The sequence below is a fragment of the Antedon bifida genome, chromosome 5 (genome assembly GCF_963402885.1).
Source record: "Antedon bifida chromosome 5, ecAntBifi1.1, whole genome shotgun sequence".
Classification (NCBI taxonomy): Eukaryota; Metazoa; Echinodermata; class Crinoidea; order Comatulida; family Antedonidae; genus Antedon; species Antedon bifida.
In genome coordinates this window covers 25540529-25568332 of record NC_136230.1, presented here as the reverse complement: position 1 = coordinate 25568332, position 27804 = coordinate 25540529, and the positions used below count along the sequence as shown (strand labels likewise).

At 34.6% G+C, this 27804-nt stretch overlaps 5 protein-coding genes across 5 annotated transcripts in view; 2 read left to right on the top strand and 3 right to left on the bottom strand.

Moving 5' to 3' along the window:
• The window catches only part of LOC144843816 (divergent protein kinase domain 2A-like), a 51872-nt gene extending 47797 nt beyond the window's left edge, over nt 1–4075 (bottom strand). Inside the window, exon 1 of the mRNA XM_078700770.1 lies at nt 4040–4075. The gene's annotated coding sequence lies outside the window, so the exon portion shown is untranslated. The remainder of the gene's footprint in view (nt 1–4039) is intronic.
• LOC144843148 (ankyrin repeat domain-containing protein 61-like) overlaps nt 1–8994 on the top strand; it is an 81989-nt gene extending 72995 nt beyond the window's left edge. The window contains exon 2 of the mRNA XM_078699871.1: nt 7520–8994. Within this exon, the coding sequence (XP_078555997.1) occupies nt 7575–8894 (1320 nt within the window). The 5' untranslated portion in view covers nt 7520–7574 and the 3' untranslated portion in view covers nt 8895–8994. The remainder of the gene's footprint in view (nt 1–7519) is intronic.
• LOC144843813 (uncharacterized) lies at nt 152–6629 on the top strand. Its single transcript, XM_078700764.1, has 11 exons — nt 152–216; nt 693–806; nt 1310–1384; nt 1965–2033; nt 2494–2635; nt 3033–3146; nt 3850–3999; nt 4302–4463; nt 4922–5353; nt 5713–6087; nt 6530–6629. The coding sequence occupies exons 1-11, from the start codon at nt 184–186 to the stop codon at nt 6616–6618; spliced, it is 1755 nt and encodes a 584-aa protein (XP_078556890.1). The 5' UTR covers nt 152–183; the 3' UTR covers nt 6619–6629.
• A 28-nt stretch (nt 8995–9022) lies between the features above and the next one.
• LOC144843150 (palmitoyltransferase ZDHHC17-like) lies at nt 9023–12172 on the bottom strand. The gene is made up of 4 exons (XM_078699872.1): nt 12096–12172; nt 11418–11646; nt 10776–10982; nt 9023–10025 (listed from the first exon to the last, which is right to left on the bottom strand). Exons 2-4 carry the CDS (start codon nt 11625–11627, stop codon nt 9882–9884), a joined length of 561 nt encoding a protein of 186 aa, XP_078555998.1. The 5' UTR covers nt 11628–11646; nt 12096–12172; the 3' UTR covers nt 9023–9881.
• A 1087-nt stretch (nt 12173–13259) lies between these two features.
• LOC144843147 (uncharacterized) lies at nt 13260–27708 on the bottom strand. The gene is made up of 8 exons (XM_078699870.1): nt 27548–27708; nt 25126–25219; nt 23594–23866; nt 21362–21500; nt 20045–20275; nt 18850–19602; nt 18280–18704; nt 13260–17836 (listed from the first exon to the last, which is right to left on the bottom strand). The coding sequence occupies exons 1-8, from the start codon at nt 27706–27708 to the stop codon at nt 17768–17770; spliced, it is 2145 nt and encodes a 714-aa protein (XP_078555996.1). The 3' UTR covers nt 13260–17767.
• Nucleotides 27709–27804: the final 96 nt, after the last annotated feature.

Here is a 27804-nt window from a genome sequence, read left to right as displayed (position 1 = left end):
GTGTGGAAATTTGTAGCTAAAACTTCGCATTTCTTTCCTGCTGAATATTTACGGTGTAAATTAATAGTCCGATTATTTATATACATTACTATAGTATCAAGTGCACTGTTGGAATGGTCTAAAAATGAGAGTAACCCGGCTTTTTATGAGGTTTTCTCCAACTGGGTTAACTTGGATGACGCAATGTGCTCCATACTACAGGACATACTGGAACAGGTATTGTATAACAATTTGCCGATTATTCCATTATTATATAGGGATATTATTGTCATTTGCTCTTTCAGGGAGAGCACATGCTCGGTTTATTCAGGTAAGCGAGAAATGGTTTCATCTATTGATGTAACGGTGGGTCCCATGAATACCATCAAAAGTAGGATATGGTTTAGATTGTTATAGGCCTAATGGAGAGAGGTACGAAACGGGAGAACACTCGTTTCCACGGTAGAGCAAAGCACTCTCAGACGCTCAGTCAAACACTTATATAATATAATGTAATAACAGCAGATGACAATACATTAAAGACAATGAGTCAATAAAAATCATTATGATAAAAACAAACCGATTTAGATCACATTGCTAATCTCGGAAGTTTTCATCTACACGGAAGGACATTTAAAATATTACTTATTTTAGGCCTACTGGTGTTAATTTAACTATTGACATCTGAGTCATGAATCACTTTCTTTGTATAGTGCAACCACTTTGGAAATGTATTTAAGATCATTGAAAAGAAACACGAAGTTATTGATGTATTGAGGAAGAAAAGGAAGGAAAAACAGTCGGAAATATCTAGACTCCGAACTAAGGTAAAAATCGTAAACAAAATTACTAAGAATTTGTAAAAAAGGTTTTTCATAAATCACGCCTCTTCAACCTCCCTAACATTGTTTATCCTAGCATATAATGGAATTTCAATTAAATTTACAGGATTTAATTCTAATTGTTACATGGCCGTAATGAAATACGGTAGTTTATTATTACCTAATACTAATAATCCAGTTCGCCTATGTTTTCTTTTTATATATTTATTTGTAATTTTTATATGTATTTTTGTATGTGTACGCCATTTGGAAACTGATTTCCAACATATTTTATGATTGACCATATGACACCAGTTTTTTCTAAATTCCAAATTATTGATCTAGCCTATTTGAATTAAATATCAACGTTTTTCATTTTTAAAATTTCATTCATAATGTTTTGGACAACAGCGACATTCATTCTCTTTACATTAAAGATACCAACAATATTTCAGAAAAATAAATGACCGATCAAATATTTAAGTTATGTAATTTCATACATTTTGCAGATTAACACACTGAAACGAGTTGTTGGTGGCAAACGGTTGGAATTCAAAGAAAAAATGCAAGTTGATTTAAATAAGGTATTTTTTATGTTTTATGCTTATGTTGATTATTACTTCCTGATTTAGAAAAATACGTCTAATTTACTTTTGAAAGAAGAATTAAATATCTTACTTATATTTTTAAAATATGAATTATATTTCTAGAAAAACGTTTGTTTTAAATAACAATTTCTAATCCTTCATAAAGAGTTAATTTATACATTAACAAACCATATGCTGATGGGGATCAAGGTTCATATTATTTTATTAACAAAATAAAGAACAGGTTTGCATGTTTTCAAAACAAATTGCAATATGCCATTTTTTTTTCATGCCAAAACAAATTTGTCCCAATCCATGTTCATATCTCAAAACCATTGTCTTTATACAACTTACTTATTGAAGTAAAAACAGTTATAAACAAAATATATTCACAAACATAGTGTGGAACTTTGTAATACAGGGAGATTCATCTTTTCGTCAGTAATAATCAAAATTTAAAATTGGTGTCAAGTGGTTCACCAAAATGGAAAGTGCAAAAATATTAGATATACAATTAATTAATATTACTGTACAGTTGGTCATTATCATTGTTGCTTATTATCATTTCTATATCCAGAGACTTGAAGATCTTCATGAACTCAATGATTCACTGATAAAAGAAATAGTCCATTTCGAAAAGGAAAAAGTAAGTTAAAGTTGTATTACTATAAACGCAACAAAGATGTAAGAATACTGTGACATCGTGAAACTATCCTTAAACCAACCTTCACGAAATAGCAGTAACAGAAAGGATACAGAGGCCTATTGAAAAATAAATTAGGTTGAAAAACATTAAGTCAACAATGATGGCCTGCTTGCAAGTACAGGCCTACATACCGATCCACTAGTTCCAGTAAAGAACGTGTTTTGTAATGTTATACATAACGTAACCATTCCTTATAATTAATATGCAGTCAGCACAGTAACTGTTTGTACCGCCAACACATTTTGATAAAAAGATCTTTTTGAATTATGTTAATTATACAAAATGAAAGCTGGTGTATATACCTGGGAACTGTCAATAGTGGAACTATATAGTAACTGGAAAGCTAACTATATATAGTTAGATCACCTGATGATAATATTGTCTGTATTATTTTACTTAGGCTAAAATGGTAAAAGAAGCACTAGTGGATAACAGTCGTTTTTGGTTAAAATGCACGACTGACAGCCAATTGATTTTCAAGGCTCAATCGCAAATCGCTTCAAGTATGAAAGAAAGTCCAGAACCATTTTCTTTTACCGACGGTAAATTAACATCTATATTTTTTCCTTATACATATGCTATTTTGTTTAGGCATACATTATTGATCAATCTTTTTATCTGTAGGCCTAATTTTTTAATACTAAAACATGCAGAAGATACGACAATATAAGACATAAAGTTCATAAAACTAAGTCGAAGTGAAACATAAAGCAAACAGATTAGCAAACGTAAGATAACTGGAAATCACATAGTTAGCCGTGTGTCGTTTGTTATGCGACGGGAAAATTATGGTAAAACACCATTGAAGAACGTAGAAGAATATCTCTTCTTAGCATATTGCCAACAGATACAAACTCATGAATGTGGAGCCAACTGGTATGTGAAGTAATCCACATCGAATATGTAATATGTAAAATCATGTCAATGTTTTCTTCTCAGAAAATCAAACAATTGTTAGAAATGTGTTAGAACAGTTGAAGTTAAGCAATACAGAAGTACGTTCAGAAGGTTCCCCAGGTTCCTCACCAGTACTAAGTGGTGATAAGTCACAAGGTAAATAGCCATTCTGAAATCTTGGCATCTAGACTTGCCCCAAGTCGGTAGTTATTGTCTTTTTCATGCAACCGATCGGCGTTCCAATTTTTGTCTGAATACTACGAAATTGTGAGCTCAAGTATCATACGTATAAAACGTGCCAAAATATATTTTTACTATATTTCGGTCAGAACCTCAACCTAGGCCACATCACATCGTCTATAGTAAGTTTATTTGAAACGGTAATAATAAATTAATCACCAGAAAAAAAGAAATATTTTTAAGTAGAGAAACATTAAACGGCTCGATGTAATTAATACCACAAAGTGACAGAATTCAAATGATGTCCAGAAAGGATTGAATTTGAATTGTTTCTTACTTCAAAAGCTCTTTTTGATGTATGCTTTTTAGATTAAGGTGCTTTGTTAAAAAAAATCCTATAGAATTATTTTAAATGGTATAGGAGTGTTTTCTGTGTTCAAATCTCTCGAAATCTCTTAAATTACTGCATGTACCATGGAGAAACGTATTTCTCTATGATTCATCTATATAACGGTTAGGTTTGTTACAGTATCAGTTGTGCTGGCACATAATAATACTCCGTTCGACAGACATAATCTATCAGAATAAAATCCGAATCTATACCGACCTGTACCTAATTCGTGTATATCGAGTTCGCTCGAGTTACAACAACAAATAATCAATTTTCTCATTTTTAAAGAAAAATCTAAGAAATCGGATTTGTTTCGGCGTTTACCAGCACTTCCTCCGGCCTGGGGCTACCGACGAACGAAGACTCCAAAGTACGGGAAATCAAACTCAGACACGAATCTTTCCGAGATCACTGAATCAAATACTTGTCAAAACAAAGGTAAAGATAAACATTATAATGATCGGTAACGTAGGCCTACCTTGTTTCATGATTAATTCCTTATATATATCCCCAGTAATTTCCTTTTGAGCTATACGTGATTATTATCAGACCAGTTATAATTGTAGGCCTACTTTGTTGTAGTAACAATTTAGCATCATTGACATTGTTTTGTTTAGAATACACAGGTGTAAATCCACATACCTATTGCGCCCTCATGAACAAAAAAAGTGTTACAAATAATATGTTTCTTTTTTTCCTTCAATTTTTGTCTGTAATATGTAATTTTTTTATATTTTCAGAGGATGACAAAAAATCGACTAATCCAGTTCAAAGAGGGAAAACGATCAGTGATTTTGAATATGATACCAAAGCCAATACAATATTGTCTGATGAAGAAGAAGTAGTAGTGGAGAGTGGAAGTGAAGAAGATTACGTTGTTCCAAATTACTACAATGAAAAAGGTAAAGGAAACTTGTTTTAGAACACTCAGAAATCGTACCGGTATTTCCATGCGTGATGGAACGCTTAAAGCTTGGTCCCCATTAGGACATTAGCCGTAACGCAAGCGAATTGACCAATCACAGGCGACATTTGGACTTAACCATCGCTTGCAATTGGCCATTCGCTTGGGTTGCGGCTTACGTCCTTGCGTTGCGTCCTAGAAGGGAATCAAGCTTAACTTTACTAATAATAGACAAACTAATGTGACTCTCTTGACAAAAAAAGTGTGATGTGTTCAAATATGGTAGTGACATGCCCAAATATGGTAGTGATACGACATCATCATGTCCATAATTATATGGGCACATCAAGTTTTTTGTTACATAAAGTTTGGTAGTGTAAAAAGAGCTTTAGCATAAAAGAAAACGCTCCTTGTTTAGGAAACACTGTTTAATCATCATGCTTTCTCCTACTGTAGCCATTGAGGGTAAAACACCAAGAATATCTCTTAGGAAGCTTAAAAGTATAGAAGTTGCAGTTTCGTCAATAGATGATGCGTACATACAACTAGAAGATAATGATGCCATATATCATGATATACCACCTACGCCGTCAGACGACGACGATGATCAGATAACGCTAGGTGTCAGTCCTCTACGCAGAAAAGTTGATAGAGTCTACCAAGAGATACCAACGACGACGTCATCACATTTGAGAAAATTGCGTCCTGGCGTCGTCAACCGAACTTGTAACCTAACTGGCGATGAATATCAAACCATGTCACCGATTTGTCCACAAGTATGTCCACGTCAGAGCTCGGACGATTCAGATTATCAAGATATGTCTAGTAGGTCAAGTCTGGTCATCGAAGATACATATTCTATACCTTTAATGAATGAATCAGAGACAGGTAAAAATATGTACTGTGGTAATTTAATCTTTTTAAGTTTTTTTCTTCTTTGAAACGTTTTTGCGCTTTATAACCAATGTTCCCGTAATAGGGAGTCCCTGAATATACGTTTGCCGTCGTATTAATACATAGGACAATATTGCTCGTATTGCTTGTTTGAATTACGGACTATAGAAGGTCTCCTTAATATAGGCTTCCTTTGGAGGCAATTGTAGACAGAAACTTCAAAACATAACAGTAAAAGTTTTAAAAGTAGGTCTAAAACCGAACTTTAAAATAGCACCTATAAACATAATAGATTATAATATATTATTATTTTTTATTCTACTGTACGTTAATTTTTGTTTTGACACTTTTAGTAGACTTCGATTCAGTGTATGTTGTTTGTTTGTCAGAGGAAGACGGTGACGAACAATGCAATACGTTAAGTCAATCCGCACCTTCTGGAAATTACCAAAGAGACGACAATACCACTCCTGAAGGGTTAGGACAATTCGGAGCGCCTTCTGAGCCTATTCTATCACACATCAATGATATTAGTACCTTAAGTGACCAAGAACCAAAACCCAGAGTCAGGAGTGAGGCCATATCAAGTCTTAAGATAAAGCGACCAACGATACGACGAAATATAAAACTCGCAAAGAGCCAAGCAGATTTACATGAATACATTAACTTTTGTACAATAGATGAAAGAGGTCACATTGATCATGATACCACTTGTAAAACACATCCGGGTAGGTGCATAAAATTAAGCTTGGTTCACACTAGGACGCAACGCAAGGACGTAGACGCAACGCAAACAAATTTACCAATGACAAGCGACAGTCGAATAAATACATCGTCAAATCCCTTACATTGCGTTACGTCGTTGTGTTCCGTCTCTAGTGGGAACCAAGCATTATGTATGTACGTACGTACAGTACATTTAGTTTTGGACAAATAGGATGACCGTCATAAATGAAAAATACTGTTACTGTTACTTATTGTTATGAAAATAGTGATATTCAATTAGCAAACTTTATTCCAACACTTCTTAAATTTATTTTTCATTCAAATGAAATACATTCTTGAAGAAGATTCTAAGAATTCTTGGTCATCTCAAGGGTTCAGTTACTAAAAGATATGACGTTAATTAGTTGTTTTCTTCTTTTTTTTCTCCTTATACGTGAAAATCAGTCGATAAGCCCCCGGTAAAGAAAAAACCAAACTTCTTACAGAGCCGTCCAAAGAAGAATCTAAAAGAAGTGAGGAAAGATGACGGCTAGCAGTCAGCAGGAGTACATGTGGACATGTGGGTTTGCGGCATCGGCGCTTGCTACTTAAGCGTGGTTCCCACTAGCGACGCAACGCAAGGACGTAACGCAACGCAAGTGAATTGACCAATCACAAGCGATGGCTTATTCGCTTGTGATTGCTAACTGTCTATAACTTCGCTTGTCATTGGTTAAAACGCTTGCGTTGCGTTTACGTCCTTGCGTTACGTTCTAGTGGGAACCAAGTTTGCAATTCCGAGTATTCGGTTATGTTGTGTACATAGTAGCAGAATTCGATGGTTGAATTACGTCTTTGGGCGGTCTCTCCTAAGAAAAGTCTAAAAAAAGACTGCTCCTGAGTCTTTTGAAACTCGCATTGGCCTTCCTTTTCAACAATAAATTGTGATTCAGTACTAATATATTAATGCAGATAAAGTACTCGCCCTAAATTAATATAAATCTGATTATAAAGTGTCCTCTATTCTGGGGACACTTTCCCATAAATCGAACGAGAAGCATTATGAAGGCTATGCAATCTTTATATTCAGAAGACATCTCTGTATCCCATCTACTGTATTTGGTTTCTTTTTTCATTTCCCTTGGTGGTGTTAAGCTCCGTCTCTGTCTTGTACTCATATGGACATGATGATGTCATATCCCTACCGTATTTGTGCATATCACCACCATATTTAGGCACATCACACTTTTTTGATATTGTAGACAGAGTTATTTTAAGAACAATTTATAGTTTCACGCGCTCATAAAAATGCGCGTAAAATCGTATCTATCGCAACTGTTGCCATGGGCGTACTGTTTGGGCTTATTCATTCTAAGTACACGATTTGAAATTAAATGCTACGCGGAGGATGTCTTTCTGAAAATAATAGGCCTTCCTACTACTACCTCTACCTAGCCTAGTTTTTTAAAAACCATTTTAAAGTTGGTAATTAATGTACAGTATTTAAATAATGGGTAACAAAGGATCACGTCACCGTTCACAACTTCCATCGTTCGAAGAGGACCCATTAAAATTCACAACAAGTTGCATACTTCAGAGACGCTACAAAACTCTACGGAAAAAATTGAAGAAGGTAGAAGAAATAAACTGGACAGAGTTGATTGACAAACGACTTAAAGAACATTGCGAAGGGCCTCTTGCTGGTTTGCCCGTACCACGTGGCTTGGATTCAAAGGAACTTCCACTGCATTCTATTTTCTCAATGTTCACTGTAGGAAAATACAACAGAACGCATCTGAGATTTGTAAAATTACTTGTAAAAACTGGATACGATCCTAATATTAAAGACCTACAGGGTCTAACGGCATTGCATCATGCCATCCAAAGGCTTCTTGCGTTTGACATCAACAATGAATTAAGTAGAAAAATAGCAGACGCGTACTGGTATGCATATAAGATCGTTGACACGTTATGCAGCCATGGAGCAGACGTCAACATGCCACATCCGTACACAAAGCACAACGCATTGCACTTGGCGGCTAAAGCTGGACTCTACGAAGCAATAACCACTTTGATTGCGCATGGTTGCAAAGTTGAAGCTCTTGATAACAGAAAACGAACTCCAATTGTTGTAGCCGTTGAAAATTCTTCTGCAATGTGCGTGAAACACTTGCTGAAATACGGTTATGCTAACGCGGGTGTCGTAACACCAGATGGCCATACACTTCTGCACTATGCTATGATTGATTCTGGATGGTCAATGTCTATTGCGCAGTTACTCGTTCCATTGTCTGACATTGACATCAACGCGAAAAATAACAGAGGTGACACGGCGTTGCACATTGCAGCGCGACGTCATCTAGACCACCTAATTATCGAACTCATAAAACATGGCGCAGATCTCGATATAAAGAATAACAGAGGTAGAATACCGTTATTCGAATTTCTCGACAACTTATCTATGCTTTCAAATCCCCAAGTCGCTAGAGTAGGAGTTGGTAAAAAATTGAAAAGCTCCCGTTCGTTTCGAGCGTTGGTCGAACACACCACGAACCCGAGTTGGGCAATTTATGCCGACCGAATAGGAAACGAACCGAATCTTCTCTCGGATGAATACCTGAGTGAACTGATTTTTGTCAAACTTAATCTACATCAACCACCGGATTTACAACATCTTTGTCGTCTAAAAATAAGGAGTTGTCTGGGAATAGTAAACATTTTGAACGACAAAAAACTCATACATAGTATTGGAATACCTCGTGAACTTGAAAAATACATTTGCTCTGAAAAGTACAAGAGCGTGATGCATACCACAAACGCCTGGAAATAATAATTTTTTTCCCAAAAACTATTTCTAATCATGCTAGACAAATTTCAAACTTTTTTTTACCATTGGACTGATGAATTATGAATAAAATGAAATTTCTGTAAAGTTACCATAGTTCTGGTTTATTGATTGATTTTTTCTCTCTCTTTTGTGGCATAAACACCACTTTTATTCACATTAATATCATCTTTCATCACCATAAAATTCACCCTCCATTTATCTAGTAGCTACAAAATGGTATAGTTTGTTGTCTATAAACCAGGGGCCAGATTTAAAACTTTCTTAGCGATAAATAATCTTAAGTTATTTGCTTAAGCAAAAAAAGATAAATGCCAACCCTGAGACTTATCATTTAATGATCATCATCAGCATTTTATATGCCTGATATTTTGGGTCATCCTTCCAGCTCCACCTGGTAAATATGCAATTTCTCCAGAATCTTTTAAAGAATTATGGAAAAAAACATCCCAATATTAAATACATATTATTTAATACAGGCCGTGGTTTGCTAACTAAGCCAAACAAATGCTATGCAACAATTTAGTATGTCTACGCCCTCTATGGTTTGATTAATTGAAACAAATTGTAGCACCCTCTTCGGCTATATATTATCTCTATGCATAAGGCTGTCTACACTATCAAACTAGTTTGACAAAAAAAAGTGTGATGTACCCAAATATGGTAGTGTTTCTTCTATCACATAAAGTTTGATAGTGTAGACAGAGCTTAAAACACATAAGGAGATCTAGCTTCTTGGACTCTTCACTGTTTCTAACCAACCAACGTGAGTAGATCTTTTCAGAGAAGTTTGAGGAGTCTAAAGTGTCCAGATATTCACTATTCTTTTCAAATTGGGACCACTGCATAATGTATATATGAATGCATAATCATATACTTCAGTATGTAAATGATAGATATTCCTGTACATACAGGCAAACCTCTGGCTGAATAGAAGAGATACTCAGCATGTGATGTAATAGGTCTACAGCTTCACTGTTCTTGTAGAAAGTCTTGAAGGACGGGATCACTTGCATAGTGCCACGCTTGCTTACCACGTTTATCTGCTACTGCTTTCAAAGCTGGTTCAATCTGTAGTAGAATTTCACAAATATTTCTGTGGCCTCCTTCTGCTGCCTAGTTATAGAAAAAATAAATAAAAATACACAGAGTTAAATTACTTGAGTTTACTTTATTGTGTAATTGGTAGTTTGTTTCAATCAACAGAAAAGTGATATTCAATGGTTCTATTTAACGGTCAGTGTCACAAGTTTGATATTTGTGTACCAATAGTCCTCCAAAAAAAAAAACAACCCATGTTGTTGCTGTGTTTCTCATTTGTGTGGCCTAGCTTTTGACATTCAATTCAGTATTTTGAATTGACTAAAGTTAAAATAATTGAAAAAAAGTTATGTGTTAGCTCTGTTCCTCATGGTCAAGGGGGGATTGGACGAGAGAGGCCCTTGACCAATAATAGGACCAACCAAGGTGCTTTAAACAGTCATAGATTGTCGTTCATGACTGAGGTTTGCCATAAAAATAATTACCGTACACCCCCTACTTTAAGTCTGATTTCATTAAAAGGTAGATCCTCAGGTATAGTCCCAGTATTGTCTTTTGGTCTGGATGTAGGCCTCTCTCTAGCCAGTTGTTCAGATGAGTGTTTACAAGAAATGCTTACCAAACATATTTTTTCCTGAACCAGGGTTTTCCTGGGTATAGTACCACCCACCAAAGTCGGTAGTTTTGTGTTCTAGGGGGGTGGGACTATACCAGAGGATATAAGATAAGATAAGATAAGATAAATCTTTATTGTCATGAACACAACAAGGCGAACATGAAATTGGTTTTCCTTGATGCTGGATATATGGTATAATAACTATTTACTTTGTGAAGAGGAGTTCTTCCATCTTCATCAACGTTTGAAGGATCTGCTTTATACTTTAATAATTCCTTTACAACATCTAGATGGCCACGGTATGCAGATCTATGTAGTGGTGTTGATCCACCTGCTCTGGTTTTGGCATTCACATCTGCTCCACTGTCCAGTAGCAGAGAGCATACAGTTAGATATCCAGAACGGCTGGCATAATGCTAATTATCAAAATATAAATCATGGTAAATTAATAAATTAATAAATACATTTTTATGTAAACGATCATGTTTTCAGCATTACATTATTCATTTTCTCAGTTTTCACAATAGAAACCGTCCTAACCTTTTCCTGTTAGGCGAGCAATGTTACTATTGATAACCCCTACAGGAGACAATTTATTGAGTTCCAAATTTGTCCACTTAACAAGGGGTTCTACAGTCTAATGAACTGCTGAAAAAAACTAATGACAACCAATTTTTGTTAATGGCGATACATACTGAATGTTCGCACTATTGAGATTCTCTTTACTTTTACTAGCTGGTTAGGTTCAGATTGAACTGATTAGCATTGTCATTACCTGAATTTAAAAATTAAAATTTAGAAATTAAGATAATCTCAGTAGGTGGCTAGGTGCAAAAATAGATTGTCCTTACCAATGCAGTGTAGCCAGTAGTATCTAGCTCATCGACCGATGTTGTTTTCAGCAACTTTTTAACCCTCTCATATTCACCATTTAGAGCAGCTGACCAAATTCCACGCTCAAAGTTCAATTCATCCAAGGACTGCGAGACACCAAAACTGTCCTGGCAAGTACATAGACCATCATTATGACTATGATGATGAGGATGATCTGTTGATGACATTGATAACCAGACTGTAGGACTAATTAAAAAGTACACTAATTAATAAGTTTTTAAATAAACAAATATTATCAATTTATATTGTATAAAGTAATTTATTGTAGGAACATTTTTATAGCACGGAAGTGTCAAACCAAACCCTAATTAAAAAAGCCAAATAAAGGTAAGTATCATATGGCTTTTTTAGGCCTAGACCTAGAAAGCTAGCACTCTAGCTCTAGACTATGCGCCCTAGCCTACCTAGGCTCAGGCTGAGCTAGCTACTACTACTAGCTAATGCCCTAACTAACTAGTACTACTACTAGCTAGCCTAGCCCTAGCTAGCGCCTACCAGGCTAGAGTAGGCCCTAATTCTACGTAGGCTAGGCTAGCCTAGGCCTAGGCCTAAAAAAACTCTCTCTAAACTAGGGTAACTATCACTTAGATGTATTATTGTAACATTTAATCAATGATTTGTAAATCTAGGCCTACCTTCGTTTCTTCTGGGCCCTGATCCTAGCTCGGCCTAGAAAGTTGTTGTTTTGGTCATGCAACAATGCACACACACATGTCGATATTTTACTGCATGCGCCCTCTACTCTAGAGTATTTTTCATGAAAAAGTTTTTGATATCTTCAATAATCAAATCAATAAACTTTTTATGTCCGATATTTCTCTCTACCTATTATTGTATGGTATGTTTTTTTTTTACTTCAATGAGAAAGTACACCAATTAAATATATAAAGGATTTCTTTTAATTTTTATATGTTATGTCATGAGCCATCGGAGAAAGGTAAATTTTTGAAAAATTGCCAAATTGTGATTGTTTTTAATTTTTTTCAAAATAATACCTGTACTATAGTACAGGGAAATCATTTCGATCCTTTTATTTTTTGAAAAAATGGCATGCGCAGAATCACATAATGTTTTACCTCAATATGTATTTTAAACAGTCGATATTTGGACTATAGTAAAGTATAGTATATATGGCCAAATTCCGCCCCTTTTAAATTTGTGGATATAATGACTACTAGGGCTCTATAACAGGGTGGTGATAACATCATATGTGCATATGGCACTATTATCGGATAATACAGTAAAAATTTATATAGAAAAATGTCGAAATGTCGACCCTTTTATTTTTTTAACACCATAATATGCTCACATCGTTTTGTAAAAATTATCCATGTGCATTCCAAAACAAGAGCATGTTAATACAAATACAAATGATGATGAATTTTTCAAGCAGGTACAGATATAAGTGGTCTACCATTACCCACTGTAGTTCTAAAATAATTCAGAGTTCGTACAACAGAATCAAAAGCCCTGCCATCTTATTAATGCTTGGTTCCCAGTCAAGACGCAACACAAGGACGTAACACATAGTAAGTTAGTTGACCAATCACAAGCTATTTATTCGAAATGTTGCTTGACATTGGTCAACACGCTTGCATGCGTTTACGTCCTTGCATTTCGTCCTAGTGGGAAACAATTGCTTTAGAAATAGAATTATCAATCAACAATATAATTATTGTGTACGGCAAGTAAATAAATTCATTTTTTTTGTTTCAAATTAAATTATGGCAAAAATAAGGTGTATGTTATCAAGTTGGACAGTGATTTACAAGTAGACATACAACGCACTTAAACTGAAATTCGTTCCCATATTCTTATTCTCATTTCTAGACCTTATTTGTACTAACAAGCAGCTCAGTGCGAACATAGCTTTAGTTTCTTAACATAAAGGCCTTCTCACAATAACACGCATCTCAGTGCAAACTAGTTGTTGGTTACATAACAAAGCTCTTTCCGTACAAGCAGCCCTGTGTGAATGAGGCTTTTGGTCGAGCAACACAATCATAGCATAACCTGACCCAAAAAGCTCAACCCAGTTTTCTTATCATATGATCTTATACGGCAGTAAGTAATAAGGGTGTACGCAATAAATAAACATAATTAATCATATTCTTTCAAGATAATTCTTAAAATTAAAAAATAATAATTGTTGCAGTATATTTGATTACAAGCACCGTATTATTAATCATAATTATTGTGAAGTAACAAAAAACAAAACAAAAACAGAAATTGAAATCGTGAAAATACCCAGAATTTACAATATGGACATTTATATAGAATCTGAAAATCGACACGAAAAATGACATCATTATTCTATGACATCACTATTTTATGGCGTCATTTTTCTACATATAAAGAGCCATGTGTTTGGAGTTATACCGTTGACAAAAAGGCTTATTAATTATGTATACCAGTTTCCTGTAGTGATCATCTCAAATTTATTCTACTGCAGTTACTGCAGTAACTATATTTCTAAATTTAGCAATCCTTTTTTTTAATAATCATACATACATCTTTCACGCAAACTAAAATCATACTTTTATTGCAGTAACTGCAGTACAATATTTTTGACATGATCCCTTTATACAAGCAGTGGCGAGGTCCCTGGTTTAGGAACCTTAAGTGGCCTTTCAACACTGGAGGCCTTGGGCGTTTTCAGCCCTTTTAGACATATTTTAATGTCTTTTTTCCTCTGGGCACTGCTCAGGGGCCCCCATAAGCTCTGGAGCCTGGGTTTAGCCAGTTAGCGCTCATCATAGCCGTTACACCACTGTACACAAGGCAAGACATTTTGCTTTTTATCCATAAAGACAAACTCCAAGGGGAAAGTGCTGTTCCCTTCAAACTGAATAACCCAAAACATATAACAGCTGCACCAACACTGAACCGTAGCTAGTTTGCCACCTGAACTAAAATTCTAACATAAATCATCCCTCAGTCAATATACAGTTGAAGTTGATCAATTTTTATATATTACACAATGTACTAATATTAATTCTTATCTACCTGAAATACTGGAATTAAGTTGTACACACATAAATTCATTGATCATTATACCTAAGTGCTAACTTCAAAAGAAACATATACATTACCAATTATTTATTTACATATAAAAAATACTTAGTGGGTTACAAACTATTTGAAAGTCCTTTTCTCAGTCCCCCATAGTACGTATATAAATTTGATTTGTTTAGTTTTTTTTTGGGCATAGCATTTTTCTATACAATCTTGTACACTATGTTGAATACATTTTGTAAATTTAATCTGTAATTGTAACCTACTGTACGTTCACATTGAGCCCAGATATTCTAGCACTTTTAGCCTTTGAAGAAAACTCTGGGCTACATTACACCAATGTTATATCCTACCAATACCATTGGATTAAAATCTGTGCTCAATGTGAACGCAGCTTCAGTGGAATGCTGAAGTGTTGTATTCGCATCAATGAATCGGAAATCTGAGAATCCTTACAAACCAACTAGTGTGGCCAGTCATAGAAGCTATCCTAACACTGACTGGTTTGTGAGTATACTCAGATCCTGGAGGTGAATACAATATAGTAGAACCCCTATTTAAGGGACACCCCTATACAAGGGACATCCCTATTCAAGGGACACTCCTATTCAAAGGACACTCATACTGAAGGGAACCTCTATTCAAGGGACACTCCCATTCAAAGGACACTCCTATTGAAAGGACACCCCTATTCAAGGGACACCTCTATTCAAGGGAAACCTCTATTTAAGGGAAACCTCTATTTAAGGGAAACCTCTATACAAGGGACACCTCTATTTAAGGGACACCTCTATTTAAGGGACACCTCTATTAAAGGGACACCTCTATTAAAGGGAAACCTCTATAGAAGGAACACTCCTATTGAAGGAAAACCTCTATTCAACGAACACTCCTATTGAAGGAAACCCTCTATTCAAGGAACACTCCTATCAAAGGGAGACCTTTATTCAAGGGATACCCACTTTCAGGTTAAACAAGATGAATTATACTGTTTAACACTATGGAAAACCTCTATTTAGGGGAAATTTTGGCGGTCCTAAAGGTGTTTCCTTAATAGGGGTTCTACTGTACACTGATTTTCAATTAAATACCGTACTATGAAAACTATTCACAATTTCTCTCACAATGGAGAAACTTTGTTCTGTTTAAAGAACGTTTTCCTCTAGGTGAATTTATAATGCAAATTCAAAACGTTGGGTTATGCACAAGTGTATTTATATTTCCATTTCTTCCATTTCAACTAAAAAAATCAAATCAGTGTTTAAAGCGAATAAATTCACCTAGTGGAAAACAGGCTTAATATTCAGTAATCATTTTCAGAGAATTTCAGTGACTTTTATCAGAAATTTGGGATTCTTTAAAAGACTGAATACAAGTTTAAGAATACCCACAGTTTATAAATAAATCAACTGAAATTTTAAATTTCAGTAATTTTTTGGAATAACTTTTTACACTCAATTTCTAAATATTTCAATAACTTTATTTCTTAACATAAAAATTAAACATATACGAAATAAAATTGATTTTATATGTAATATATAACTTTCTGATATATTCTTAAAGAATGTAATAATATTAATATCAATAATATAATATAAATTTGGTCAACAAAATCTGAATCAACTTGGTAATTGTAGGTACAGTAGAACTGCTTTGAGACACAACTATTCAGGGGACACTTCGTTTCAGACAGTGTCCTCTTAATAGGTGTTCCACTGATTATATAATAACTAGCAGTGAAAATTTAATATTCCTGACAATTTCATTTTTTAAGTATCCAAAAAAACTTGAGCTTACACTTAACATAGACAAATACCAACTGTTGGCTTTTCTATGATTTTATCAATTTCTGTTGGAATTTGAATTATTTTTTGATTAAAATACTTTCATATTTTATTTGTCCAAGTTGATTCTTCTATTAATCAATTTAATTAGGATTAATGCATTTTGCTCATATTTTTGTAGGGATACTATATTGTAAAACATATTCACATTTGATAGTTACCCCAATTCACAGTTTTACTTTAAATTTTCCCCAATGTAAATATTGTTTTTTTGTGTTATTTTGTTTTGCTGCAACAATTTGTTTTTCTGTTAATATTGTCTGTACATTGGTTTAGTATTTTCATCCATGTTTTATACCATTAAACATTTTATACAATAAACTGGAACTAGATTTAATACATATTTTAGAGTGCATTATATAAATTATTTACAAACAAACACCAATCACAAACCGTGATCTGTTTTCGGACTTCATACTAAAAAAATTATAAAACCATAACCGTTATTATGTAACAGTTTGGTTGTGGTATGTATTTAAAATACTGTATACTTTGGGCCATGTGTTTTTTGATATATTTATTATAAAATATTACTATATAATTAAAGATGGGGATATTGTCAATTTTGGCGTCAGATTTTTCTTTTCTAAGTAAAATTTTTATACTGGGTATAATTATTGAAAACTGCTTTATAATAGATATTTGCTTTTCATTTAATGAAAGTTTAAAATATTTGCACTTGATTTATTTTACTATATGTAGGTTATTAATTACAATCATTAAAATAGTATTTATTGGAAAAATACATTGTCCCAGATCCCAAATTTGTAGGTGAAATATTTTTTGACCCTGCATCGTTAAGTATAACACCGCATGGGTGTATTAACTCTGATGGCCCCGCTATTCATGGCACACTTGTTTCTGAAAATTATGAATATATTGAGATTTGAGATTGCAATACAGTAGAACCTCTATTAAGGGGACACTTTGACCCAACAAAATGTCTCTAAAATAGGGGTGTCCCCTGAATAAGTATTGGTCGTAGTGTTAAAGCATATATAATCCCCTTTTTCAATTCACAGGAAATTGTCTCTTTAATAGATGTCCCCTGAATAGGGTCTCCCCTATGGGTGTCCCAAAGGTTCTACTGTACTCTGATAATCCCAGACTGAAAAAAAAAGAAAGTTTTATTTCATTTGAAACTTCCAATGATCAAGGATTAGTGTTTGGGCATCATACAGTATCGACCTTTCTAATTTTTCAAATGCGACACACTACGCAGCTGTTAAGTATAAAAGTCATTCGGTGAATACTCATAATGTTTCAATAATGATACGACGGCGTGTCATGAATGGCCAGTGGGAATCCTCAAGATTCTGTAGACCCCATCATTTTTGTCAATGCCCTATTTATAGGAGTACACAGTAGTATTTTGTCAGAATATATTGGCAAATTAAGTTCTGTTCTTTACTTGTTATAGTTCTTTTCTACCTGCGATCAATAACTGGCTACAGGAATGGATTATTTGAACTTCCTTGAGGCTTGGGGGCAGCAGATTGTGCCATAAACGCACCACCCTAAAAATGAAAAATTAAAGAGAAAAAATGTAATTAGTTAGTTAATTCAAAATGCAACATATAAATTGAAAAAAGACCATGGCTGCACTGCTGCAAGTGGAGAGTATTTCCTGTGGCTCAGATGAACTAAAAATAGTTTTTAGTAATTTAGTAAATTTAATTTAAAAACAATTATTCTATTGCTGTAACCATGTTTTGTTTATTATTAAACAAGCAATTATTTCAAGCTTTGTTGTTTTGATAATTAACAAACAATACTACAGTGAATGTCTTTTAAATTGCTACAATGACAGTAAATCTACAAAAATGTTGTTACTGCAGTAACTGCATTAGTGTATTAATTTTGACATGATTCGCTGATCAATTACTAAAAAAATTGCTGAGGATCGAACTATTTGGCTTGTAGGTAGGGTCTATGGTACATGAAGAACAGTACAACTTACCATAAATGGATTACTTGCTGCTGCTGTGTTTTGTGAATTATTGTTCCAAGATGGAAATCCTGCTCCGGCTGCTACAGCTCCTCCTTGTGGAGTGCCAAATGCCTGCTGCTGACCAAACCCTGTAGCCTGTGCTGGTTTACCAAATTGGTTGGCAGCCATTGCTGTCATGCCAGCCGTACCAAAACTCATTGTATGTGGGTTCTGTTGCGGCACCTGGCCAAATGAACCGTTTACTTGTGTGGGCATACCAAACTGAGCAGGTTGCCCGAATTGTCCAAAGCCTTGTTGTGCTCCAGGAGCCGCACCGGCCCCACCAGCACCGTACATGCCATTTGATTGTGGCATTTGAGCAGGTGCCACTCCTAAAAATGGGTTACTTGCAGTTGTCTGTGTTGGCCCTCCGACACCGGCAAATGGATTATTTACTGAAAATATGTAATAAGACAAGAAAATTATTATTAAAAACATGAAACGATTGGCAATAAAGACAATTGCGGTGAACACTTTTTTACTATTCAACAAGAACATGAAATAAATGAAAAGAGAAGAAAACTAAGAGTTGAAACTCACCAGATGTTTGTCCAAATGCATTTGGTTTTTGTACTCCAAACTGGTTATTATTTGGCGCTCCACCAAACGCATTGTTCGCAGGTGTAGCTCCAAAATTTGACATCTGTGCAGTACCAAAAGCGTTGTTAGCTTGTGATACTCCAAACGCATTTGACGTTGGTGGCGCTCCAAATGCATTTGACGTTGGTGGCGCTCCAAATGCATTTGACGTTGGTGGTGCTCCAAATGCGTTCCCAGATGGCATACCGAATGCATTAGTCTGTTGCGCCGCAAAGGCATTAGGCTGTTGTGTCCCGAAAGCGTTCATGCCTTGATTACCGAATGACGCTGAACCCTGAGCACCAAAAGCATTTGATGATGGTGGCGTCCCAAAAGCAGTATTGAAATTGTTTCCTTGTCCAGCGCCACCAAACTTTGACGCCTGTGGTCCTGGCACGCCAACCATAGTTGGTTGATTGCCTTTTGAAGAACCTAATGAAGTACTACTAGATGAACTACCAGTTATGCCCCAGTCGATCGATCCACTCGATGAGGTGGCGCCACCACCTCCCCAATTGATGTTGGGTTCTACAGTTGGATTGGAATCTAGTAAATTTGATAATGCTGCGTACTTGTCTCCAGTAGGTTGTGATATGTTAAGGTTTTGTAGATTCTGATTGGTCTGGTTGACATTTGATTGTGCGGATGATGTAGGTGGAAATGACGCAAAACCACCTTGGTTGTTGGCCGTGCCTTGGCTTTGCTGCATGAAAGCTAGAAAAACAACGCATGTTTAAATATTAGTTAATCAAGTTGCACAAAGCAACTCTGCCGTTTACCTGGATAAACCAACAATAACCTGTACTATCCTAAGGAAGAGCTATGGCATGAAAAGAAAGTTGCATTAAATAACCCTATATAATATTAATAATGGACAAATTCACCTATCATGCCCAAATTTATGAGTATTTGCATGGCATGATGTCGTGCCATTAGACACAGAATGACTATTTGACTAAACAGCTGTATGATACTATTAATGCTATAAATACTAATATGAGTCGAAAAGTCATTCCATGCACTCATATCACAGAAAATCTATAGCAATATTCCAAAATAGACTAAAAAGAATTAAAGAGGGAAATCTACAATCAGTATGACCCAGTAAATAAGTAATATCTTCAATTAACCAATAAAGTCTAAACGGAAATGTTACCTGCAATTGCAGCATTTTGTTGAACAGGTTGACCGAAACCAGCACTTGCTTGTTGATTTGTAGGTGCGCCAAATGGCTGTTGTGCTCCGCCACCAAATGGTTGTTGCGCTCCACCACCAAATGGCTGTTGCGCTCCACCACCAAATGGCTGTTGCGCTCCACCACCAAATGGTTGTTGCGCTCCACCGAAAGCTGAGCCAAAATCAGCAAATCCTCCAGCATTCCCACCAGCTAAAAAAACACAAACATTTTCGCTTGATGAGTTTACAGTTCACAGAAGGAAAAATATTTAATATAGATTTTTGAGTTTTATGTATTTTGTACCTTGAGATTGAGGAACATACTTAAACTTCTACAGAAATATTTTAGTACAGTAGCGACGTTTTGATTTAATCACTTTTATACAATGTCCACAAAAAAAAACATGCATAACATTCCCTATAATGTATTTTTATTACAGTATTTTTTATTTCACATAATTTACTTACTGTCACAAATAATGTTATTATATGTTGTTGGACATAGTACAATTAGTAATGTGTATTCAATATACTAAGCTCTGTCTTAATACACTATCAAACTTTATGTGATAGAAAAATGTGATGTGCCCATATAACAATGGACACAATTATGTCATATCATTACCAATATTTAGGCATATCACTACCATATTTGGGCACATCACACTTTATTTGTCAAACTATTTGATAGTGTAGACAGAGCCTTACAGTAAATATTACATTACACTAGCCCATTTCCTTTTTACTGTGAAACATCCCTAGGCCCAGTGTTTCCTATTGCACAGTAATTGTTTATACTTCCTGAATGAGCCTATATTATGGCTGACGATGACAACACAGCTGGTAGATTTACTTATACAATAGCAACATATGGCAATTCTAGTAATAAATGTTTAAGTTACATTTTTATTGGATTTTATGCATGGCTATTTGGCTGACAAAAATAAACAACACTAGACACTGCATGGTGGAACATGGTTTGAGAGGGGCGGTAGATGAGTTGTATTGAGTAGATGCACTTGCTTATAATGTACGATATAATAATTTGGCTATGCACCGTCCACCCAAATTGAATGCAATTAATGGGAATGGTCAATGGGTCAAGAATTATTTTTGTCGGAGCAACATGCCAAATAAAACAATTCCACCTTATTGCTACTCATTTATCAAATGGTATATAAAATACAATTCAAACCTATTTTTCCTTCCAAATTCAGATCAATCAGCAATTATGGCTAAACACAAATGAAAATGTCACCTGAGAAGGTATGTTAATTTCTATTTAAATATTCCTCACCTGCAGGAGCTCCTCCAAAGGGATCACCTCCGAGGTCTGCCAGCAGATCTGTCGATGGTTTCACTTCTACCGGTGCCTGGGTTTGAGTAGGCATTGGTAGTGATGCTATACTAGCTAACGGTTTTCTATTTGGTGATGACTATAAAAGGAAAAAAAAAATATTTATTTAGTTTTTACCAGCAATGTAAAGTTTAAATGACAATTAAACAGTGTAATGCATACATACAGAAGAAAGGTGTACATCATAAATTATTATTTGTAATAACTTATCACTAGCTCAGTTTTCTTCAAACCATGTAGGCATTTATGTTTATGTTTTTGGGCATTTCTATTCTATCATCAATCACAATTTTGCAACAAATCCAAAGTAACTATCATTCACGTAATCTCGAGTCCTTGGTGAAGTTACTGTATGCATAATTATATATTCTTTATACTTCTTTATCTATTAAGTAAAACGATAGGATATTCAATAATATTCTTGAAAATTATCAAATTCAGTAGATCATTATTATTTTTTTTATACTGGGTAACCTCTTCAGTCGAAAACCGTGACAATGATGAGCGTGACAGTGGCTGAGTGCGAACTACTACACCGGGGTCACCCCTTACTTGTCTCGAAAGATAGTGCACATGAGCCAGATGTGTACACTGGACCTACGGTTTATAGTCCTTAACGGAGAAGACTCGTTCTACCACCAGACCCATGGAGCAAGTGAACCTCAAGCCCTTGCCGATGTTATGGTATTATGATTCCTCTGTCTTAACCACTCGGCCACCCATTCTCTTTTTCCGTCTCTTAGTCTTCATTTATACTTGGAATACAATCGTTTTAATTTATCCGGTTAAAGTTATTTTCCTGGGGTTATTGAATTATAATTTATACATTCCCAGTTAATTAAAAATGTTAAGATCTACAGACTTGAAAAGTCATGTAAATTTCCAATGTTTGTCATAGATTTTATGGGCTGCTATTTCTTAAATTAAATATCTATTATAATTACAGTACTCGAGATAGTCCAACATTAAGCATATTTTCAATGAAATCTCACACAAATGAACACTAAACTCTGTGAATGACGTAATGCGTACAAACTCAAGCCGTTTGCATAATAAATGCAATGCTACTCGACGTAGTGTAGTAATTATAGTCAATAGGGAGAGAAACTACTGTAACACATCATTAACAGATGAAGACATTAGTTGATTAAAAACACAATATCAATGTTGCAGAAGTATCATATTTAGTTTAGAATCAATATGACAACTTCACACTCACTGTTTTAACAAATACTCTACTGGCTTTGAGCTTGAAAAACAAGTGAGGAATTTACAAAGAGTCAAATATCTATTGTTAGTTACTGCATGGAAATTCTGTATAGTCTTGTGGATCTAGTAGAGGAGAGAACAAAGATATTCTGATGAAACTAGATACCCACCACTCCAGGCAAACACTGGACAATAGACTTACAGCAGCCATGCAATATACTGTATTAATAACAATTACTAGAAATTGTGAGCATTGTTTTTGTTGTTATATGGTACAGCAAATATAGCATGATCTTTTCAGTGGTCCCATATTGCAAGCAAACAATAAGAACTTCAATTTAAAACTGAACCATTTTAAAGAGAATGTTGTGTCACCTCAGTTATATAGGGGGCCTCTGTAAATTGTTGTTTTCATTCATAAATTTATTTGGTAACAAAGTGCATCATAACAAAACATATTACCCAATGTGTGCAAATTGACAGTTATCCCATTAAAAGGAGAATTCATGACAAACTGCACAGTAGTTATTAATAAATATAGCATATTCAGTACGCCATAAAACATCAAATGTATGTTCATGGAGACAATTAAACATTTTGGTTACATCTCATCATATTGGAGTGGATTTGATTTTGTCAAGAACAAATATTGAGGCACCACTCTGTAGCAGAATTGGAAACCCAGGTTTGGAATGCAACAAGCAAAACATGCGTACAATACAAACACGATTATCTACAGTACATGTATGAAATCCTTTCTACACTATCAAACTAGTTTAACAAGAAAATGTGGTGTGCCCATATATGGACAAGATGATGTCATATCACTACCTTATTTGGGCATATCACTACCTTAGTTGGCCACACCACAGTATTTCTGTCACACTACACAGTAGTTTTATAGTGTGACAGAGCGAAACACAAATTTATATTCTTAATAGACGATCCTTTCTTTTTAAATACCTTATTCTGTCTGCCAACTACCAGCTTTGGTGGTTCCGAGATAAGAGATTTCAACGGCTTTGGTTCTGGAAAACTATTGGCTGCCACCGCTTCTTTCTGCTTGCGTTCTCGTTCTTTTTGATTCGCTACAGCTGCTGCTTGACTAGGCTCAACGTACCAGCGTTTACGTTCATATTTTTGAGCCATGAAGTCCTTGACTTTTTGTTCCTCTTTTGATTCCGGTTCAGCTCTTGACTTTGAGTCGTACAAACCTAACCATATTTGACGACATACCTGGATACATCAAAGAGGAAATAATATACAAATATTGAATGTTTATGAGTTGAAAATTGACTGCTCTGTTCAATGAGGCGGAATACAAAACATTAATTATCTATTTAACACACATACTTTTAATCAATTCATCCATCGTAAATCTTGACGAATGCTAAGCCGGGAAGCTACAGTAGGCTATTAAAAAAGGCAATGCTCCAACTTTAGACACGGGGTTGAACAGTTGCAGACAACAAGTTGATTTCCTAACACGATCAGTCAACAACGTTGCATGGCAAACATTCTCAAAATGTTAAATAAAAAGCTGAATGTGCATTACAACCATTCATTATCACCATAAAGATATCACTTTTTCATTAGATTCCAAATGACATGTGATGCCTACTGTAATTGCAAGAATACAATCAGGTGTGTTATAAAACTATATTTAAATGAATATAAAATACTAAGTTGTTCAAACAATAAATTAATAGTTTGCATGGTGAAGAAAGGGCCTGTTTCTGCTGAGCAGAAGAATACAGATTTAATACAATATTTTGAAAGAGTGGTATTTTCTTGCCAGCAGAAACGGGTCGACGTAAAAAGAAACAATTTTTAAAATACGCTTTTCTAAAATCTCCAATTGATTTTGGTCTCGAAACAATCGAGAGTCGCGATTGTCAAATACCGGTTTTGAAATCATTTCCATGGAGAAATGTTTGAAATTGTTATGGTCAGGTTATGGTACAGTATAAAATAAAGAACAAATAAGTGACAACATTAGGAAACACCAAAGGATGACATCAATATATAAAATATATCAATAATAAATCACTAATATAACAACAGATGAGTCTTTTGTAAGAGGAAAACTTGAAAGCTATTTGATGAGATGTATAAGGAAAACAAGCTATATTAATTATTAAAGATGCATGATTTAATGGATTCAATTTAAACAGCAATAATTAGTAATTAATTAACTTTGGAGTGATTTGTTAAAAGTTCCAATGTTAACCATCAGCTAGTTAACAGACTGGTACAGTATTATAAAATGCAAATGTCATCAGTATTACAATTAAAATCATACAATACAAGTATTGACTCAAGTCATCAAATTTGAAGTCATGTTATTTGTCAGGTTGCAGAAAAATAAAAATAGTCATTATTTTATTTTAAAATGACATGCCTAAATCCGTGCCTGAAAATAAACATCAGTATTAAAACCAGATCTTTTTTTTATCTGTCTAGCTTACAAAAGTTTTGATCAACAGTACAGTTACCTCATTTCCATGATTTTGTAGAAATTCAATTTCTTCTGGTGTATAACTTGCCATTGATATTGATTTAACACGATGTGGCGGATTAATTCCTCGCCTGAAAAAGAAAACAAATCACATTTATCAAACTACAGTACATAAAACACTGACACTCCAGTCTACTGTAAATGTTTAAAACTGTCTAATTACCGTAATTAGAATAGAAAAAGAGACAATGACACTCTTCTCTGTACTGTAGAAAAATGAATGGTTCCTGTATATATGCTTGAATGTACAGTGTGTGCTGTTTCTATTTTACAATTCAACCTACTGTGTTATAAGGCTTTCCACACTGCTTGATTTTAACCCAGGGTCATTCTAAAGAAGTCTCTTGAAAACGTATTTATTACAGTCGAATTATTATTAAGCAATACTTTTAATGATTTTGCCACTTGGAAACTTTTTGGCACCATGATCCTTTTTTAAGCTTCTTGTATTTGTAAACAACATATTATTTTGTTATTATTTGTAATGCGCCTTTTTTGGAAAGGCACAATATAGATTGTTTATGTATGTATTTATTATTTTCCTTTTATTTCAATTCCTTGTTCATTACTAGTAAATCCAAATCCCAATAAAAGTCCAAAAGGTGTCAAATAACATAAATAAGCGAGAGCTGATTTTTGTCCACTATCGTCAACAATACAACACTATTCATGGAATATGATAAAAAAGCAGTCATGAGCTGTCAGCCATGGTGGAATCGAATGAATAATACTAATAATGTCAAATTGGTCACACAGTGTTCTCCTAATAGAAATCAAGTCTGGCAAATTTTCAAAATCAAATTGATCAAATATAGCCTTTGATTTCTCTTGATCCATGATTTTAATGGCTATGTCTAACCTACCACAACTAGATAATTCATTTTATGTTACATATTATATATATTTCTTAAACCATTTTTAATACTGGTTGGAGAAAATTTAGTCCGGCAAATCTTACTGCCAAAACCTGCTTCAGGAGAAAACACTGTCACCATAGCATACTGTACATCTCGATAAAACTTATATGATTTGTTTACCAATTGTACACAGTGTCCTTTATCTGCAAATTGTATTAAATGCCACCCTACTGGCTGATAAAACCGTGTTTACTATACTGTAGTACAGTATGAAATGTGTATAATCGCTTTATATAATACATACAGTGTGGTGACAGTCAGTGACTGACAAACTGAATGCATCATCCCATATACTGTAGAAACATTTAGAACATAGAGGGATTCTCTGGAAAGGAATTGGGTCACATGGTGTCCTATCTGGTGAATCAGTTATTGGTCAAAATCATTGATGTGTGACCTTTGGGATAATCTACCATCATAAAACAAAATTGAGAATAGAATTATCTGGTAATATACATTAAGTAAGTTATAATGTAAAAAATGTAATCATTAAACAATTTCACTAATTCCTTCCAAATAGAGACTATCTTACTACACCCTTTGATATTTAATCAATTGAATTTATATTTACTGAACCTGCTGTAGATAGTCTGCATTTGTTGTGCTATTGATTTTGTGGTGATGATAGCTAATGCAGTTACTGTATGCTAACAACTGTAGACCATGTTCATTAGGATTAATACAATTTGCTCAGCGTTTTAAATTAATTTTGAATTGAAGTCAATCTATCTTCTGACAATGGATGAATAGACTGGAGTAATGTGGTACAGCATGTCTGTAAGAATTCTATATCCCCTATGAATCTTCAGTGTACTTGTGAGAACCATTTAATTTAGATAGTAATATTAATATTCCACAGTCTCACTGATTGCTCATTGACTGAAGGTAAACAGTTGAATGGCAATTTTACTATCCAGTTCTGTACACTACAGTATCTGTTTTGTAATCATAACTAAATAAATATAACTCACAGGGAGCATGTGATATACAGTAACTGCTTAATAAACAATACTGTATTAGGCTACTGTAGTGTAGGCCTAGTTATTTATAGTATTCTGATTGATTGAGGAACTACTTCACAACACAACAAATCACCAAAGCCTAGCCTACTAGGCATACAGTAGAATAGTTGCAATCACACATTCACAACATTAAGACATACTGCTGTTGATGTTGTAGATATAATCAACCAATTTCATACACACGAAAAAAGTGTGAAAATGAAGTACGATGTAAATTAATTGTCATTATTGTGTAACACTAACACATCATAATATTAGCATCATTTATTTTCACTATGCCTAGTTATATTATTATTTCTCGTAGAGTAAACTAAACGCAATACACATTAACCACATGGAAGTAAGTAGGCGTTGCGAAATGATGGGAGTGGTCGTGACCCCCACTCATCCGTACATTCCGTCTAGAAATATCGTACGAACACATCGCTGATTGGGCTAAGATTTAATACTTGTTACTTACAAGATTCCACTACACGATGTACAAACAAACGATCCTATTTTCATATTTACATATGTTGGCCCCCTTTGATGGCAATCAAAACATGTTTTATTGTGCTCCTTGGCCACCATTTCCCGTAGAATTTTGAGGTGTTTATCATCTTGCTTCCGTTTGGACGCCATTTTGATGAAATGTTGTTTGGCCTCGGTCTATGTGAGTTTATTATAACTTCCGAATAGTAACGTTTAAACTATTTTTACTTATTCACTATTACAGTA

Excerpts from the sequence above, each read along its gene's own strand:
- LOC144843813 (XM_078700764.1), top strand. The coding sequence starts at position 184 with ATGTGCTCCATACTACAGGACATACTGGAACAG. Across the intron at positions 2,636-3,032 it reads ACCATTTTCTTTTACCGACG|AAAATCAAACAATTGTTAGA; the intron begins GTAAATTAACAT and ends TTTTCTTCTCAG. Across the intron at positions 4,000-4,301 it reads AAATACTTGTCAAAACAAAG|AGGATGACAAAAAATCGACT; the intron begins GTAAAGATAAAC and ends TTATATTTTCAG.
- LOC144843150 (XM_078699872.1), bottom strand. The coding sequence starts at position 11,627 with ATGTCATCAACAGATCATCCTCATCATCATAGTCATAATGATGGTCTA. Across the intron at positions 10,983-11,417 it reads CTACTGGCTACACTGCATTG|CATTATGCCAGCCGTTCTGG; the intron begins GTAAGGACAATC and ends TTTGATAATTAG. Across the intron at positions 10,026-10,775 it reads GAAGAACTCCTCTTCACAAA|GCAGCAGAAGGAGGCCACAG; the intron begins GTAAATAGTTAT and ends TTCTATAACTAG.
- LOC144843147 (XM_078699870.1), bottom strand. The coding sequence starts at position 27,708 with ATGGCGTCCAAACGGAAGCAAGATGATAAACACCTCAAAATTCTACGG. Across the intron at positions 25,220-27,547 it reads ACATCGTGTAGTGGAATCTT|GCGAGGAATTAATCCGCCAC; the intron begins GTAAGTAACAAG and ends TTTCTTTTTCAG. Across the intron at positions 17,837-18,279 it reads CAGCAAGTAATCCATTTATG|GGTGGTGCGTTTATGGCACA; the intron begins GTAAGTTGTACT and ends TTTCATTTTTAG.